Source organism: Manis pentadactyla, chromosome 11 (genome assembly GCF_030020395.1).
Source record: "Manis pentadactyla isolate mManPen7 chromosome 11, mManPen7.hap1, whole genome shotgun sequence".
NCBI classification, from domain to species: Eukaryota; Metazoa; Chordata; class Mammalia; order Pholidota; family Manidae; genus Manis; species Manis pentadactyla.
Genome location: NC_080029.1, coordinates 121,969,411 through 121,989,149, shown reverse-complemented (window position 1 = coordinate 121,989,149; position 19,739 = coordinate 121,969,411). Strand labels below are relative to the sequence as shown.

At 38.9% G+C, this 19,739-nt stretch overlaps 1 protein-coding gene across 1 annotated transcript; it reads left to right on the top strand.

Moving 5' to 3' along the window:
• The first annotated feature begins 1,697 nt into the window (after positions 1-1,697).
• Positions 1,698-11,970, top strand: LOC118923663 (cytochrome c oxidase subunit 5A, mitochondrial). The gene is made up of 5 exons (XM_036907717.2): positions 1,698-1,908; positions 7,015-7,131; positions 8,468-8,589; positions 9,847-9,969; positions 11,804-11,970. The coding sequence occupies exons 1-4, from the start codon at positions 1,809-1,811 to the stop codon at positions 9,958-9,960; spliced, it is 453 nt and encodes a 150-aa protein (XP_036763612.1). The 5' UTR covers positions 1,698-1,808; the 3' UTR covers positions 9,961-9,969; positions 11,804-11,970.
• The last annotated feature ends 7,769 nt before the right edge of the window (positions 11,971-19,739 follow it).

Below are 19,739 nucleotides of genomic sequence, written 5' to 3'. Positions count from 1 at the left end.
AGGTGAAGCGGCACCATCTGCCACTGCATCTGCTGGGGCCTCCCTACCATCCACAGGAGCAGCCCTCCAAAGGTCACAACAATTATGACAGATTTCGGGTTCAGAGGCACCCTGCCGACTGTCGCCAGGTGTGAGTCCGGGGAAAGGAAATCCCGGGGCAAAATACCTCTAAAAACCAAAATCAGTCAGAGGGAGAGATAAAGTTTAAAACTCGTTTATTGCTTAGAAACTATACTCTAGGGCCATCTCTCGTCTCTGGAAAGAAGCCAGCCAGCCAGCCCGCCAGCAAGCCCCTCCCCTTAAACGCTCAGTTTCAGACACGCCCTCGGTTGCCCAGGTAACTACCATTGACATGGAGATGAACTTCTCTCCACAGCTGAGGATATGCAAATACACTAAAGCCAGACGAGATAATCTGGAAATGTTACAATTTTACCCACAGGTCCCTCATAATATAATGGCATATAGTAAATTACCTTAATGTAAGAAGTTGTTTTTCCCTCTCTTATTTTAGGCTCAAGTGAGGGTGGGAGCGTTGGGAAGGGGGCGGATGGGAAGTAAATAAGGTATTTTTATTATAACTTGTAGTTGCTATTATTGTTATCATTCCCACTTTGAGGTGTTGGAGTCCGCTCCCAGCTAGACTTGAATCATGATATCGTTGATGCCGGGGTTCTTGTTCACGAAGCCGAAGAATGAGTTTCACAAACACTCAAGGTAGGAGAGCAAGGTACAGGTTTTTATTTAGAGATAAAGTGAGGGGACAGAGCTCCCGGCTCACGCCAGGAGGGGACAAGAGAGTCCGTGGTTGGCTCACTGTCTAGGGGTTTTATGCGCGGTTGAGGATTTTCACGAATGAGGGTAAAGGGTTAGGGGTGCACTTGTTGAGCGGTCCCAGAATTTTTGATGGGTAATAGAAGAAATTTTCTGCTCTGATTCTTTCTCAAGATAGCAGTTTCCCTCTGGGAGCATGTCAATTAAAACCGCCTACCCTGCCCCCAAAGTGGGGTGGGTTGTTGCCTGTTAGCTGAAGTAAGTGAAGAATCTTCTTAACTTCTTGGGCAGTTTATAGTCGGGCTTGCTTACTAAATTTGTATTTTTCCTAGGTTGCAGATTACTTGGTTAGGATCAGAAAAGGAAATATAGCACATAGGTACGGTTAAAATAAGCTGGGCCTTTTAGCAGGCTAAGGTAAATTTTACAGTGTCATGATTTAAATTGTTACAGTGAAGTCACGGGTTATGCTGAGACACTTTTCTTTATCCGCAGAACACTCAAACATTCCAGGCCAAGTTGCTGCTGGCCTTTCGAGTTTTAACTGATCTCACTGAAGATGTCTATATTCCTAGTCTGGTATCTTTACCCTAGAGAATTAGTGTGACTCTGACTCTGCGAATGCTTATCACAGTTCCAATAGGGACTTCTTTGCACATTGCTACATTGTTCTGACTGTAATTACCTTGCTCTGCTTTTTCTCCGGAGGCCCTCACCTTACTCTGCCTAATTCCACGGTCCCTGTCCCGCGTCACTACTCGCCCTTCGCATTCCTTCCATTTTCCGTGATGGTGGAAGCAGTCCATGGGACAAGAGATCCGTGAAGGACGGCGATAAAATGGTTTGTCCTTAGCGTGTCGCCGTAGCCCGCCCGTGTTCCCTCCCGCCACTGCGCGGGCGCCGCAGTGGGCGGGACCTCGCGCACCGCCCGCCGTGCGTCGGTGCGTGTGTCCGGCCCCCTGGAGTTCCAGGGCTGTCCGCGAGCTCATACCCGGCAGCTCCTCAGCCTCATTCCGCGCGCCGCCATCGCCGTCATGCTAGGCGCCGCTCTCCGCCGCTGCGCTGTGGCAGCAGCCACCCGGGGCAGCCCTCGAGGCCTCCTACACCCCCATTCAGCCCCCGGCCCCGCCGTCGGTAAGGCCCCTGTCTGCCACCACCTGCGCCCGCGTGTCCTTGCGGTGACCTGGGCTCCCTCCACGCGAGGGCAGGCTAGCCCCGCGGCCTACCCCCTGCCCTGCGGGCGGGTGGACGAACTTGGCGACCGCTGGCTGCTCTCCACAGCCCGGAGTTGTGGAGAACTCGAAGGCGTGTCCCGAGGCCTCCCTCCGCGCGACTTCCTGGTGCGGGCAACCCGAACCGGTCCGGTGTGAACCTGCTGTGGCCCCCAAGAAGGGGGCGCAGCGCGTCCCCCTCGCCCACTGGACCCCTTCGGTCCCCGGCCAGTAACTGCCCGGCGCCGATCCCTGCAGCCACCTGACTGCAAGTGTCCACCGCCGGCCCGCAGCGCATCAGCCAAGGTGACATTGAGCTGCCGGGCGCCGCGCTCAGCGTAGGGTCGGGAGTGGCCCCTCCCGGGACGCGGCATGGCCGCCCCCACTGTTTTCCGAAGATGCAGTATGCTTCCGTGTGGCACCCAGTATACTATTTTATCAGGCATTTCTCGGTTTGGGTTTTGTGTTTGAGTCACCTTCACTGACCGTTCTGTCATTTTGAGAGACTGCCCCCACGTTCTAATTCTTCAGTGTTTTAGATCGACGTGTGTGTTTTTCCTGAGGTCTGAAGGAGAGCCTGAATATTGATAGGTCTTATGTTAAGGATACTAACTGTTTCAAAAATTGGGTACCACAGACCCAGGAATAGTGAGTTTACAAACATGGAGCAGCTTTAATTTTTTGCGTCGGATTAGATTGCTGGGGTATGAAATGTGCTACTACTGATTGTTGCCTCTGGTTTGCCACTCCCGTAATACGTCTAACGGGAGACTTCGTAAACAACACTGTGCTGTTAATTGTAACTTCACTTTGATCTTGGTCCATGATGGTAATATATGCTACATTATGGAATTTAAGTTTATGAAAGCATGCATACTGAAACATATGAACTTAGAAACTCAAAAGGTTGTTTTCGTAGATGTTTTGAGTGTTATAACTAGATAGTTAAGAACCTAGAGAATATGTTTCACATCATTCAATTTAGACTATTTTCTATAAAATGGTATGGCTGGCATATTCTTCAGAGACCATGGAGACCTTCTTATTTTATGGAAGAGGAAAAAGGCCCATCTGGGGAAAATGACTCCTTTATTAGTAATGGAACTATTTTCTAGTTTTTTAGCCATAATTATTTTTGGCCCACTCTGATGTTTGTCAGATTTTATGTTTTTTTTTTTTGTTTCTTTCCTCATCTAGATGCTAAAGTAGCTTTAATTTTTTCATATGGATACATTTTGGGGAGGTTTTTTTATGACCTCTTCAAAAGAATTGCTACATTTGGTGGCAGGTTGGAAACAGGCAGAAGTTTTTGGCAAACTGGATAAACGGGTGGATTAAGGGGAATTCCTCTTAGTAAATTTGGACATAGTGGTTTTTCTCCTAGGCGTTTCTTTTCCTGCTGTTGAGTGTAATTCATAAACAAAATGCTTAATTTTGAGTGTCTGTCCCATAGACCTAAATAATTTGCCACAAGGAGGCAGTATTGGTTACATTTGTGTCAGCTACTTCTAGGTATGTGACCTTGGACATGTTACCTTCTTAAGATTTACCTCATCTCTAAAATTGGGATAATAATTATTTGGTAATTGTGATGTTTAAATGAGATAATGTAAATTTCAGTACCTTGGCTGGCACAAATGCTTAATACATCCTTGTTTTATTACAGTGCATTTCAATTTGCATAGTATAGGTTGTGTTTGTTACCAGTATGAAACTGAAGAGGTCTTAGGCAGTTGAAAATCAAAAAGGATTAAGGTTTTTGGATGAGGCAGTTCTAAGTCAAATGAGAGTATACTTGAAAAAGAGCTCTGGAGGGATTAACCTGAGGGACCTCAAATTTGCTCTAGTTAAGTAGCAACCAAAATTCCATTTTGGTCCACGAAAGCCTCCAAACTGAAACTGAATTAGATAATTTAAATGTTTTAAATAATGGTTAGATGCTCTCATCAACTCTTAAAACCTATACAGTCCTGGCTCCTACATCCTTCCCCTTTGGAAGGATGGGAATTTTTTCTTTCCCTTTCTTGGTGCAGGGCTAAATTGAAGTAGCACTTTTTATCACCTCCCAGCATTTCTAGATTTCCAGCCTTTGGGCCCCAGGTCCATGATGCTCTTAAGCCTTGTGCCTCAATAGTCCTGCCTTTGAGTTTGTTTATGTGCCCTTTATACTATTCACTATTTTCCCTTACTCCTTGACTTACCACCACCAAAATGTCCATTCTTTAGTCTTTGTCTGAGCCAATTATTAAATGGAAAGCTATATAACTAAATTGAAACCAGAGGGATTAATGAGCCCCTTACTTTTTCTAACTATGTTAGGTTTTTTCGGTGGGGGGGTGGGAATAGAGTGCTTAACTGAATGCCAAAAAGCAGTATTAGAAATAGCTTTTCGGATTTAGGCTGTAGAATTGTCCCAGTTTTTTACAGCTGCTTCCCTTTTCCTACTCGGGAAACTTCAGGTTCTAAAAAAGCACCGAACAATTGTTTTCCAAAATAGTTTGGCTTGTAAGCTTCAAAACTAGGTCGAAATGCTGCACTTAAGTTGGGTTGGTGGGGGGAAGGGAGAGAATGCTAATACAGTTTACCTAAAAAACATGGTAAGCATGTGGGAGGCATGTCCACAGCAAGGGAAATAGATCCTGTGCTGCCCATTACTGGGATTAGGATTATTTAAACAATGTGGGAGAGTCTGTTTTTGCTCTCCTGGAAGATCTTGGTGCATACTTTTGGTATTTTAGTTTTTTATAAGGGTTGTTTGGAATACAACCACTGTGTAATTTGAGACTTCCAGAAGGAAGGTGAACAGATCATTGCAGGTGATCCGTTGATCTCGACTAGGTTTGCAGTTGTTGGTCATCTTTTTCACAATCGAGAAACAAAACCAAAACTAACAATTATCTATCTAGTGAAATCCATGTCCGGCAGTGAACAAATGGAATTGGTTCTCATGAAAGGAAACATTTTTCTGGGCGGTAGGAAAGGCACACTTAATAAGTACCTCTTGGGAGGGAATACATATATATCAGTTTTCTGCGGTAAATACGTAGAAGTGGAATTAGAATTGGAAGTGGTATGGTAGGTGTGTTTCTCATCTTAAATAAGTCTTCCAAAATGGTTGTGCCATTTTACACTTTCACTTCAAGCATTCAGCTAAAGATAACTTTAGTATTTGGAAAAAGTAGCTGATAAATTTTGGTAACAGTGGGTTAGAGGGTTGTTGTGATCTATGCTTTCTGATATATTAAATGTGAGTATTAATCCTGTAAGAGTTATTAAATAACCACATAGTTTTGATTAAATCTTTGCACTTACAAATACAACTAAGTCTAGAGATTCATTCTTTTTTCTTGTCATATATATTAAAGGGTGTCCAATTCCAGCCCATTTATATATACATGTCCCACTTAATTCTGGACTTGGATTGTTGAGATAATTTAGGTCTCTGGGAATACTGGTACTTATGCTGTGATTCTCTATGTATAATGGCAGCTATTTTGCTGTAGGCTCAAATGGTAATTTAAGTGAGAGTCCTTTCACTTAATCTAGCAGTGACAGTCCATCTTCAGAAATAGTTCATTTTCCATCATCTTATCTTTTTCTGTTTTATTTTTTTTCTCTGATCTTTCTCCTGCAAGTTACTGAATTAAGGATGATTAGGATATTCCTAACATTTAAATTTCAGAGTTTTCTTAGAACTGCAGCAGAGGTTTCCGGGTCCCTACCCAGAATCTCTTTATTTTGTTCTGTTTAATATTAAGTCTTTAAAAAATAACTAGAAATTATACCAAGTTTATCTAATTCATAATAAGTGCAATTTGAAGAACATTTTATTTCTGTAAATTATGATTTCCTTTAATTGAAGATTAAATAAGGTATTTCAGGTAAGGATTAATTTATAGCTACTATTTACTGAGTGCCTATCTACAGGGTGATAAGCCCTGGGCAAAGTGTTACCAGGCTTTCATTTTTAATCATCATAATCTGCTAAGGTAGTGGTATCCCCATTTTACGGATAAGGAAAATAAAATTTGAGTTAATTTTCTCAAGGTCAAACAGTGGAAGAGTGAAAAGCCTAGAATTATCTGACCACTAGGTTTACCTGCTAAAACCCAAAGGTAAAATTTCCTTCTCTCCCTATTCCTCAGTACAGAGGCTATTTAGAAAGAATACAGATTTTCTAACTCTAATTCAGTGTTAATTTGACAGGCAAAGATTAAAAATGGAAAGGCTTTTCACATGGTACTGCAAAGGGTATATTGACTGGGGGGAAGAGAGTGCTAAGTGTGTCCTGTTGACAATGTTTTATTTTAAAAATCTCACTTAGAAATCTTATAGAGCAGTTTGTTTGTTTTGTTTTCATTGGGTGTAAGGCAGAGGGCTTGTTCTCTCTTAGGGGATTTATCAGAATATTATGGGAGAGGGCTGTAATTTGATAGAAACAATTTTTAAATTACCACCGCTTAGTCAGGATGTATGATTTATTTTACAAATAATTTAATGAAGGGCGTAAGTTTTTTTAAATTTATCAAGAAAATATAATTTTGCTTAAGAACCAGAATGGACATTATTTTAAATTAGGAATTAATACCATGCTTATCATAAAAATTCAGGCCATTATGAAAGTATATAAAGAAATAGTTTTTCCTTCCAGTGATAACCATGAAATTCTTAACAGTTTCAAGCCAGCGTTACACTTCAGGAGAAAAAAGCATAAACATAACATAAATAGTACTTCTGGTTCTACTTGCTTTTCTTTACTTTTTTAGATGTTTTTTCATATCATTACATAAGATTTGTTTCATTTGACCTGCTGAATAATTTCCCTATCATGACATATATAGTTGATTAAAAACTTAAGGCATTGAATATATAGTGCACTGTGCATTTAAAAGTGGTTAAGATGATAAATTTTATGTTGTATGTTAACGTAATTTTAAGAAGAAAAAAACAAACACACAAAACTTAATGTTTTGACAAGGGGTGTCAAGTACTACCTCTGTAGTTTGAAGTTGCCTTTTCTCCGATGCAGCTATCCAGTCAGTTCGCTGCTACTCCCATGGTTCCCATGAAACGGATGAGGAGTTTGATGCTCGCTGGGTGACATACTTCAACAAGCCAGATATCGATGCCTGGGAATTGCGTAAAGGTAGTCGGAACATAGGCATATTTTTTGTCTATTATGATGCAGAATTGTGCACTGTTTTATAGTCTCCCACTGCTTTGTTGAAAGCGACTATTTTGAAAACGTGCATCACGTAACTAAGTACCATTGAGCAACTTGCAGTTGGGTAAGTTTATAGTTTCCCATGGTTAGTGTTTGCGGTAAAGCTAGGTTTTAAAGCAGGCACAGTTGACATTTTGGTTCAGATTATTTGTTGCAAGGGCTGGCCTTTGCACCATAGGGGCTTAGCAGCATCCGTAGCTTCTACTCTTCGACACACCAAAACCCCCACCCTCATTGTGAGAGCCAAAGATGTCCCCTGGGGACAAAATCATCCCCGATCGGAAACCACTGCTGTGATGATAGGTCAGGGTGAGCTAGAGTTAACAATTTTGTACCACTTAGGTAATTTACGTAGGTAGTCATATGGTTCTTTTCCCCTCTTGCTAATATTGTTTTTTTTGTTATTTTTATTGTCAGTTATGATTTGTCTTGCCCTAAATAAGTCTCTGGTCTAAATAAGCTAGAAATTATTTTTCCTAAATTTGCAGCATTTAACATAAGTAGCATTTATGGTAACTAGTTTAATGGTTAGACTAACAGAGAACTAATTTTAAGTGTATGCTGTTTATCTCAGACCAAGAGTTCAGTCTGTAGACATATTCTAGCATTGTAGTCACTGATGTCCTTTGTTTAAATATTTTAAACTATATAAAAGTGCTTCAGATTTCTCTGCAGGAGTGTAATACCTCCATTTTGCTGCAACCAGGAAAATTTTTACTGAGTAATCTTAAACAGAAGTAATAAAAAGAACAATTCTGCACATCCATTAAGAGAATTTTAAATTGTAGGATGTGTCATTTTGTGCAGAGCCAAAAGTAATTGTGCCCAATCATTTTCTGGTTGAATGTTCACTAATGTTTCTCTGTATCTTCTTAATGTCCTCATTTGGGCTTCATTGACTCTCCTTAGGCATTTTTCTGGTTGTTTTTTAATTATTTCCCATTCAAATCTATTTTAAATCAACCAAAGTAAAATACAAGATAGGAGTTGAAAAGAAACCATCTAATCATGAAAATAGTACTTGCATTTAAGAAAACTTCATTTTTTTCCTTCAGTATGCATGCTACTGCATTTCTTTCTACTTATCCACTGTGATTTTACCATTTAAAATTTGTTAAAGGTAGACTCTTTGATTTTATAGGTAAGATAATAGAGGCCTAAACATACAAGGTCACATGTATGTGGTCCAGTAAAAATAAAGTTAACTAAAAAGTGAGGATATTCCAGTTGTTAATGGCCGCTCTTTTTAATTTGACAGGGATGAATACACTTGTTGGCTATGATCTGGTTCCCGAACCCAAAATCATTGATGCTGCTTTGAGGGCATGCAGACGGTTAAATGATTTTGCTAGTGCAGTTCGCATCTTAGAGGTTGTTAAGGTCAGTGAAATAATAATGCTAAAGTTGTTCTAGAAGTGAGTGGGCTGTTGATTAGATATCAGCATATTCTGTGTTTTTGAATTTGTTAACATTAGTTCTTATATCAGTGGAGGAAATGTACGTTGTAGTTATAATCCTTCTGGAGAAAAATTAGGCAGAATTTATCCAAGTCTTTAAAAATTGTGCTTGATACCCTTTTGTTCAGCAGTTTGGTAATAAATTAAGTATGTACAAAGGTTTAACTATAATTTATCTTTGTGCTATCTGTGATATGAAATTAAGTAATTGTTAATGGTTTCTTAAAATAGGACTTCCCAGAAAAGGTATTATTGCACATCTATTAATGTTGTGGAAATGGTGCTTAACATTATTCTTAGTATGTTAATTGAAGCAACTTATTAAACACTTCCTATGGTGTGACCCCATTTTATTTAAAAATATACAGGGGAAGTGTAAGAGGATATATACTTATTTTCCTCATCTGATTAAAGTTTTTGATTTTCTGTAATGAATAAATACATTGCATTTTATAGAATTTTATAATTTAAAAAATGCAATTAAGGAGACCCAGAATTTGTTAAAGGCAGAAGAACAGCAGCTAGACATGATCATAGTCCTTTTGACTTTTTAGTATTTGTCCCTGAGGAACCTTGTGACAATGTAAGTATAATTATAAGTTATGGTGAGTATTTGTCAAACCTCTCTTGCCCTGGAAATAAGTATTCTCCAAGTGTATTCCCATAAAAAGACATTATGGTCTTATAAGTAAGAAATTAAAGGTCTGTATGAGGGGAAGTATGACATTACTTTATCCACAATGGGTAAGATAATTAAGGGTTCTGTAGGCTATCAATCCATTCAACACCAGTAGTTAATTCAGTTAGGGTTTCAAATTGAAGGCAAATTTAAAATACTTCCCTCTGTTAACTTAATTTTTTATGTTGCCTGCTGGATGCATTTAATTACATTTGAAAAATTCTGTCATCACTACCTTCTTTACCAGTAACTCAAGGCTTAAAAAAAATTTTTTTCCCTGAATTTAATCTAATTGTCTTATTCTCAAGATGTCTTAAAAATCTATTTTTAATAGTGACTACATAAATTGATCTCTTAATTGAACAAATATGTTAAAAGTAAAGTGGCTTGTATTCTCTGCTATTAGCCTTTGCATATGTGATTTAAAGCATTTTCAAGTTCATCTTGGTAATAGAGACCACTTTTCTGAGAGCTAAATGTGAATATTTTCTTTGCCATCAGGACAAAGCAGGACCTCATAAGGAAATCTACCCCTACGTCATTCAGGAACTTAGACCAACTTTAAATGAACTGGGAATCTCCACTCCAGAGGAACTAGGACTTGACAAAGTGTAAATCCCATGGGTAAGCAACTGAACAAGGCAGGAAAGAATACAGGGAGGGGTGAGTGACACTTCAGTCTCAGTGTATGACCTTTTAATGGCCTTGTTAAAGGCTGTGAGCATAGACATTTAGAGAGTACCAGTGATGATAAGCTAAAATTGTTATTTCTAGTTATAATTATTCTCTGAACTGGTGTGAAGGCAAGTGAAAGCCTCCTTAATTAAAAAGTTTATAAAAATATTTCAAGCGTAAAGAATAGCATAGAAAATAAATAACCACACCCAGATTTTCAGATAATATTTTGCCAATTTGCTTCCCTCACTACCCCCAAGAAATGACTGGTTTCACATAGAGTTGAAGCCCTCTGTGTACCCTTCCTTAATTCTAGCCTTTTACCCTCCCCCAAAGAAAGGTAGTCCACTGCATGCAAGTGTTTATCATATATGCTTTTATACATCTGTTTATTTTTAAACAGGATGTTAGTAATCTTGAGGCTTTGGTTTTTGTGTGCCCTTGTTAGAATTTAATAGTCAAGTAAATATTCATCGATAATAAAAACTTAATTTGATACCTTGTTCTCTATGGCAAGACAGATTAGGTAATAAAACCAGCCAAAAGATTGTCTTTAAGTAGTGAGCAGTGTGCAGAAAGTCCTTTGTAAAACAGAAAATATGTAAGAAGTAACTCATTTTTATTTTATTTAACAAGTACAGATAGTGTATATTAACTCTCTACTGTGTCAGGCACTGTTTTAAGTGCTATATAAGTACTAGTTCACTTAATTTTCATGAAGTCCTGAAGAGGAACCTGAGGCACCTTGTCCACCATTGTAAAGTGGAACCCATCTTTACATCCAGGCAGTCGGCTCCAGAGTCCATTGCTCTCACTGCACCACATCTTGTATAGGCATGTCAGTACTGCGGCGTTTACTAAAGCCCTGTTCTTGTTTTTCTGAGTCTTAAGTAGAGGATTTGCTTCCTGAGAGTGAGGAAGTTTATTTTTAGAAGGCAAAACTAAACTATTTTATAAAAGTTTCAATAAAGTGGACTAAAAAAGTATTTAAGGCTAATGTAAGATCCCTCATAAGATAAAGAACTAATGAGCTTGGTTAGGCTATCATTAGGGAATACCTGTTGAACTGCTTATTTAAAAATTAGGAACTCAAAAGAATCCATTCAGTCTTCCTGCTGACAAACTAAGCAAAAAATGCCTGAGGTTTTGTAATACACTTGAGATCTCTTTTTACAGCTTGCTTTAGAGGAGGAGTCTTAATTTTATCTTTGTTTACCCACATACCTCCACCACCACCACCTTACTAAAGTTATGTGACTTATCTTTGTAATACATGGAAAGGCTTTTTTCTATGTGTTACTAAAGATGAGTAACTCACTGAAGTGAGTACTTAGAGAAAACTAGTTATTCAGAATAAAGGATTTCCTAGGTATATTTTTGAGCTCTTGTCTGTGGTTCTTATTCACATAATGGACTCTTAAGAGGTTATCTAAACTTAGGTTTAATTTTCACTTTACCAAGTATTATTCCAAGGAGTCCAGAAGATCTTTGTTATATGGGATATATTCTAGTTGCAGTAACATTATATTTCTTCTAAAAATTTCTTAAAAGGGCAACGCCCCAACACTTTCTGATTGAAAAAGATGACTAACCAAGTAAGTACCAGGTATATAAACAACAGAAAAGCCATAGAGCTAGTCCCCTTAATAAGCAGGATTAAGTAAGAGCAGAAAAGGCTACGCAGAGGCAGTGAATTCCCTGGGCTGTTGCTCTGAAGAATTATTTGTAGTTAAGATTTCCTGGCTTTTATTTCCTGGCTAATTCTTCATATTTTCTCTTACAGATGGGCTTCCCAAGGATTTATTGACAATGCTACTTGATTGTAAACAATCACCTGGAAATACTGATGATAACATATTACCTTATTTGAACAAGTTTTCCTTTATTGAGTACCAAACCGTGTAATGGTAACTTGGACTTCAATAAAAGGGAAATCAGTTTGAACTGAAATTAGGGACTGTTCCATGTGTTTGCACTGAAGAGCAGAAAATGAACCACTGTAGGGCCATTGGTAATGGTTTTGTTGCCACCATATGTGCTTTAGGGAACTGCTTTAATTCTACAGAAATCTGACATGAGAATCAGCTATATATACACATTTGGGTGCACTGCCTGGTAAATTAGCTAATGGCTAAAAGTCATTTATATAGAAGTTTCTTGTTGACAGGGCCAGCAGGTACCCTGAGCTTAGGGGATTGGTTGTGTTGGGGTTAGATGAAATTGTGTGCCTTCCCAAAACAGGGGAAATAGAGTTGAGAAGTCTCACTGAGGTAGTCCTGAGAATGTGCTGTGTGGCAGCCGGCCTCTCGGGGCTCCTCTCCTTCCCCGCCTGTTTTTCCCTGGCAGTGCAGTGTTAGCCTTGGACATCAAAGAATTTGCTGTGGTAGATTTGAGGCTTTCTGCTTAAAGAACTAAGTAAATGAATTTACTTCTTGAGAGACTAAAAAGCACAAATCCTGTCTTACTTTAGAAGCCCCATAATACTGGAAACCAGCTGCTGGATAGATAGAGATCTGAGTGACTTCTAGTTTAGGCAGTTCAGACGACAGCATCAGGGGAATAGGATTAACATTAGGTTAAAATTTAGATGTCTTCTCTCCTAAAGCTAAGTAAGGGAATGTTAGTAAAAATCAGTTTGGGTAAGGTTTTGACACAAATGGCCTTTTATAAAAGGCAGGTTCCCTATCAAAAAGGCCTCTTTCCCCCTTTTTAAGAAGTAGAAATGTGAAAATAAAACAGCCACACATTGAATGTGTGGTTCTTAGGTTTGATCCCTCTGTGATCCAGTTTTTGCCTCATTCCTTATAGTATAATGTTCCAGTCCCCATTGCTGTGTTTTTCCTCTAGATTCTTTTCATGTTGCTTCCTCCTCAGGGATGAATGTCAACATAGTCCTGCCCGGGTAATCCTAGAGATGGAGGGGAGGGGAATTTTAACCAGAGTAATTACATATATGAAGCTGTGATGGCAGATTTTAAAAGTTCTGTGACTATACACATGGGTACTGTAAGAGGAAATGACATTTAAGTTGAAGGTATAATCCTTTGGGATTGGAAGTATTTGTTTATGCAGGCTTTATCTAAAAGATAATTTTCATTCTTATATGATGTGTTTGGCCTTTGCACCACTGGGGCAGAAAGGAGGGTGGTTTTTTTGATAGCGCTCATGTGTGCACACATAGTCATTTTTAAATCTGCTTCTTCAGTTAGCAAGATGTAAAGGATTTACTGTAATTAGTTGAAAAAGGACGTTAGTAGTATCATAGGCTCTTCACATGCAAGAGATTGCAAAATGATTAAAATATTTTCTGCTCTTAAGGACAAGGGAGAGGCCTGAGGAGGGAACACAGGTTCACAACTATCCATACAGGTGAAGTAAGTACTATGATGGTCCTCATACCACAAATATTGAGCACCTACTATATACCAAGCATTGAGCCAGATACTGAAGATAGAGCTGTGAGCAGGAGAGAGAGAACTGGAGCCTGGAGAAACTGGAGGTAGAGACACAATTTATGACATTGTACAGCATAGTTATAACTTAATGAGGATTTTTAATTAGGGTGGTGACAGTAGAAATGGAAGAATATGAATTTTGAGAGTCACGTTATTGAGGTGTATTTAATTTAGTGAGGGGGAATGACAACTTGTAGAATGCCCATTTTACACATCTGAATGATGGTGTCATTCATAGGAAAATAGGAGTCAGCAAAGAAAGGAGCTTGTGCAGGGTGGACAAGATACTGCATTTGACTCTGGACCTGTTGAATTTCAGGCATCGGGGCAGGGTAGGCCAGAGCTCTGAAAAGAGACTGAGACTAGAGAGAAGAACTTAAGGTTTCAAACAACAAAAAGTACAATTTTTAGGGAAGGTCACTTGGAGTCACATGTGAAGTCGGCTAATGATGGAAATTGTGGGAGCAGATACATTTAGAGGGAAATAGGTAACTATTAGAGAAAATTTAAAACATTTACAAAGGTGGAATATTAGTTTAAGTTCCCATGGATTCATCACCTACCTAAAGCAGTTACCAATTTATGACTGCTCTTCTCATCTAAATCTTCATTTACCCCAACTGCAAATATTGAATCGTATCTCAGGTATCATGTCATTTCATCTGTAAATAAATTTTCTGGTATATCTTAAGTATATATATTTTCAAGCACAATAAGAAAAGAGTGTTGAACTTGTTTTTCTTTTGTTTTGGTTTGAAGAAAGTTGGTTGGTGGCCTTTTTTCCTTCAAATAAAAATACTTTCACTGATTCTCTTCATTATTGGGACAATACACACTCTTGAAACAATACAGGAAAGTCTAAGAATAAAGTACACCTGAAATTCCACCACCCATTTATAATCATGAATAGTATTTTGGTGACCATCTTTCCACACATTTCTCTGTTGTACTTGTGAGTATATATATTTTTTTCATTTTGTTATCATCAATATACAATCACATGAACAACATTGTGGTTACTAGATTCCCCCCATTATCAAGTCCCCACCACATAGCCCATTACAGTCACTGTCTATCAGTGTAATAAGATGCTATAGAGTCACTACTTGTCTTCTATGCTATACTGCCTCCCAGTGCCCCCGACTACATTGTGTGTGCTACTCGTAAAGCCCCTTATTCCCCTTCTCACACCCTCCCCAGTCCCTTTCCCTTTGGTAACTGTTAGTCCATTCTTGGGTTCTGCGAGTCTACAGCTGTTTTGTTCCTTCAGTCTTTGCTTTGTTCTTATGCTCCACAGATGCGTGAAATCATTTGGTACTTGTCTTTCTCCACCTGGTTTATTTCACTGAGCATAATACCCTCTAGCTCCATCCATGTTGCAAATGGTAGGATTTGTTTTCTTATGGCTGAATAATATTCCATTGTGCATATGTACCACATCTTCTTTACCCATTCATCTACTGATGGACACTTAGGTTGCCTCCATTTCTTGGCTATTGTAAATAGTGCTGCGATAAACAGGGGTGCATATGTCTTTTTCAAACTGAGCTGCTGCATTCTTAGGGTAAATTCCTAGGAGTGGTAAGTCAAATGGTATTTCTATTTTGAGTTTTTTGAGGAACCTCCATACTGCTTTCCACAATGGTTGAACTAATTTACATTCCCACCAGTGTAGGAGGGTTCCCCTTTCTCCACATCCTCGCCAACATTTGTTGTCTTTTGGATGGTGGCCATCCTAACTGGTGTGAGGTGATGTCTCAATATGGTGTTTTGGTTTTTTTTTTGGTATCATTAATCTACAATTACATGAGGAACATTATGTTTACTGGACTCCCCCCTTCACCAAGTCCCCCCCACATACCTCATTAGTCACTGTCAATCAGCGTAGTAAGATGCTGTATAATCACTACTTGTCTTCTCTGTGTTGCACAGCCCTCCCCGTGCCCCCCCCACATTATACATGCTAATCATAAGGGCCCCTTTCTTCCACCCCCCCTTATCCCTCCCTTCCCACCCCTCCTGCCCAGTCCCTTTCCCTTTGGTAACTGTTAGTCCATTCTTGGGTTCTGTGATTCTGCTGCTGTTTTGTTCCTTCAGTTTTTCCTTTGTTCTTATACTCCACAGATGAGTGAAATCATTTGGTACTTGTCTTTCTCCGCCTGGTCTTTTTCACTGAGCATAATACCCTCTAGCTCCATTCATGTTGTAAATGGTAGGATTTGTTTTCTTATGGCTGAATAATATTCCATTGTGTATATGTACCACCTCTTCTTTATCCATTCATCTACTGATGGACACTTAGGTTGCTTCCATTTCTTGGCTATTGTAAATAGTGCTGCGATAAACATAGAGGTGCATCTGTCTTTTTCAAACTGGGCTGCTGCATTCTTAGGGTAAATTCCTAGAAGTGGAATTCCTGGGTCAAATGGTATTTCTTTTTTGAGGAACCTCCATACTGCTTTCCACAATGGTTGAATCTTTAGGGTTTTTTATGTACAGTATCATGTCATCTGCAAACAGGCACAGTTTAACTTATTCCTTACCAATCTGGATGCCTTTTATTTCTTTGTGTTGTCTGATTGCCATGGCTAGGACCTCCAGAACTATGTTGTAAAAGTGGGGAGAGTGGGCTTCCTTATCTTGTTCCTGATCTTAAAGGAAAAGCTTTCAGCTTCTCACTGTTATGTGTAGTGTTGGCTGTGGGTTTGTCATATATGCCCTTTATTATGTTGAGGTACTTGCCCTTCGTACCCATTTTGTTGAGAGTTTTTATCATGAATAAATGTTGAACTTCATCAAATTCTTTTTCAGCATCTATTGAGACGATCATGTGGTTTTTTTGTCCTTTTTGTTAATGAGGGTGATGATAGATTTTCGAATGTACCATCCTTGCATCCCTGGAATAAAGCCTACTTGATCATGATAGGTGATCTTTTTAATGTATTTTTTCAATTTGATTTGCTAATATTTTGTTGAGTATTTTTGCATCTGTGTTCATCAGGGATATTGGTCTGTACTTTTCTTTTTTGGTGGGTCTTTGCCTGATTTTGGTATTAAAGTGATGCTGGCCTCATAGAATGAGTTTGGAAGTATTCCCTCCTCTTCTACTTTTTGGAGAACTTTGAGGAGGATGGGTATTAGGTTTTCACTAAATGTTTGATAAAATTCCGTGGTGAAGCCGTGTGGTCTAGAGATTGGGTTCTTAGGTAGTTTTTGATTACCAATTCAACTTTGTTGCTGGTAATTGGTCTGTTAGAATTTTGTTTCTTCCTAGGTCAGTCATGGAAGGATGTAGTTTTCTACAAAATTGTCCATTTCTTCTAGGTTATCCAGTGTGTTAGCATATAATTTTTCATAGTATTCTCTAATAATTCTTTGCATTTCTGTGGTGTCTGTAGTTTTTCCTCTCTCATTTCTGATTCTGTTATGTGTGTAGACTCTTTTTTTCTTGATAAATCTGCCTAGGGGTTTATCTATTTTGTTTATTTTCTCAAAGAACCGGCTCTTGGTTTCACGGATTCTATTGTTTTATTCTTCTTGATTTTATTTATTTCTGCTCTGATCTTTACTATGTCTGTCCTTCTACTAACTTTGGGCCTCCTTTGTTCTTCTTTTTCTAGTTTCATTGTGAGTTTAAATTGTTCATGTGGGATTGTTCTTCTTTCCTGAGGTAAGCCTGTATTGCAGTATACTTCCCTCTTAGCATGGCCTTCGCTGCATCCCACAAATTTTGCAGTGTTGAGTTATTGTTGTCATTTGTCTCTATATATTGCTTGATCTCTGTTTTCATTTCGCCATTCATCCATTGATTATTTAGGAGCATGTTTTTAAGACTCCATGTGTTTGTGAGCCTTTTTGTTTTTTTTCTACAATTTATTTCTAGTTCTATACCTTTGTGGTCTGAGAAATTGGTTGGTAGAATTTCAATCTTTTTGAATTTACTGAGGATCTTTTTGTGGCATAATATGTAGTCTATTCTGGAAAATGTTCCATGTGCACTTGAGAAGAATGTGTATCCTGCTGCTTTTGGGTGTAGAATTCTGTAGATGTCTGTTAGGTCCATCTGTTCTAGTGTGTTGTTCAGTGCCTCTGTGTCCTTACTTATTTTCTGTCTAGTGGATCTGTCCTTTGGAATGAGTGGTGTGTTGAAATCTCCTAGAACAAATGCATTGCATTCTATTTCCTCCTTTAATTCTGTTAGTACTTGTTTCACATATGTCGGTGCTCCTGTATTGGGGGCATATGTATTTATAATGGTTATATCCTCTTGTTGGACTGCCCCCTTTATCATTATATAATGTCCTTGTTTATCTCTTGTTACTTTCTTTGTTTTGAAGTCTCTTTTGTCTGCTACAAGTACTGCAACACCTGCTTTTTTCTCTCTATTAGTTGCATGAAATATCTTTTTCCATCCCTTCACTTTTAGTCTGTGTATGTCTTTGGGTTTGCGGTGAGTCTCCTTTAAGCAGCATATAGATGGGTCTTGCTTTTTTTATCCATTCTGTTACTCTGTCTTTTGATTAGTGCATTCAGTCCATTTAGATTTAGGGTGATTATTGAAAGATATTTACTTATTGCCATTGCAGGTTTTAGATTTATGGTTACCAAAATTTCAAGGGTAGCTTCTTTACTAACAGTCTAACTTAACTCATTATGCTATTTCAAACAAATCTAAAGGTTCTTTTTTTTTCCCTCCTTCCTCATCCACTCTTTATATATTAGGTGTCATATTCTGTACTCTTGGTGTATCCTTTGACTGATTTTGGGGGTGGTTTAGTTTTGCATTTGCTTAGTAATTAATTGGTCTATTTCCTTAACTGTGGTTATATTTTCTCTGGTGACAGCTATTTAGCCTTAGGAGCACTTCCATCTATAGCAGTCCCTCAAAAATGCACTGTAGAAGGGGAATAAGGGGCATTACGATTAGTATACTTAATGTAGGGGGGTGCACAGGGAAGGCAGTAGAGGACAAAGACAAGTAGTGATTCTATAGTATCTTACTACACTGATGGATAGTGACTGTAATGGGGTATGTGGTGGGGACTTGATAATGGGGGAAATCTAACAATGTTGCTCATGCGATTGTATATTAATGATACCAAAATAAAAATATATATATTAAATACACTGTAGAGACAGTTTGTGGGAGGTAAATTCCCTCAACTTCTACTTTTCTGGAAATTGTTTAATCCGTGCTTTAAATTTAAATGATAATCTTGCCATGTAGTGTATTCGTGGTTCGAGGCCCTTCTGTTTCATTGTATGACATACATCATGCCACTCCCTTCTGGCCTGTAAGGTTTCTCCTGAGAAGTCTGAGAATAGCCTGATGGGTTTTCTTTTGTATGTGATCTTTTTTCTCTCTCTGGCTGCTTTTAATACTATGCCTCATCCTTGATCTTTGCCATTTTAATTATTGTATGTCTTTGTGTTGTCCTCCTTGGGTCCCTTGTGTTGGGAGATCTGTGCACTTCCATGGCCTGAGACCCTATTTCCTTCCCCAGATTGGGGGAGTTTTCAGCAATTATTTCCTGAAAGACACTTACTATCCCTTTTTCTCTCTCTTCTTCTGGTACCCCTATTATGCGAATATTGCTCCATTTGGATTGGTCAGTTTTCTTAATATTTTTTCATTCCTAGATACCCTTTTTTCTCTCTGCCTCAGCTTCTTTGTATTCCTGTTCTCTAATTTCATTTACTGTGTCCTCTACCTCATCTAATCTGCTTTCAAATCCCTCCATTTTATGTTTCATTTTGGATAATGTATTTTTCAGTTTTCTTGGAAGTCTTTGTGAGGTCTTGAATATTTTTCTGTAGCTCTGTGAACATGTTCATGATTTTTATTTTGAAATCTTTATCAGGATAATCGGTGATTTCAGTTTCACTTAGCCCTCTTTCTGGTGTTAATGGGTTTTTGGTTTGTACCAAGTTCTTTTACTGTTTCATATTTGTATGGATTACTCTGGAATAACTTTGTGTAGGCGTTGCCATCTAAGGTCTAGAAGCTCTACTCTCTAGAGCTGCCCAGTACCTCGAGCGATGGTGCGGTTCGCAGGTGAGCAGTGCCGGTACCTGTTGGGAGGGAAGAGCTCTTTCCTGCTTCCTGGCTGCACTGCTTGCCTCCATTGCCAGGGCCAGTGTGCTAAGCGTGCAGGGAGGAGCCCCTGCATTACGCCCCTGTAGCATCTGTAGGTGGAGCTGCCCTCTGGCTGGCCTGGCACAAGGGTGGAGGCAGCAGGTTTGCAAAGTGGTTCCAGCCAGGCA

Bases quoted from the DNA above. Each gene is read 5' to 3' on its own strand.
- LOC118923663 (XM_036907717.2), top strand. From the start codon at position 1,809: ATGCTAGGCGCCGCTCTCCGCCGCTGCGCTGTGGCAGCAGCCACCCGG. The intron at 1,909-7,014 runs GTAAGGCCCCTG...TCTCCGATGCAG, and splicing joins AGCCCCCGGCCCCGCCGTCG to CTATCCAGTCAGTTCGCTGC. The intron at 8,590-9,846 runs GTCAGTGAAATA...CTTTGCCATCAG, and splicing joins GCATCTTAGAGGTTGTTAAG to GACAAAGCAGGACCTCATAA.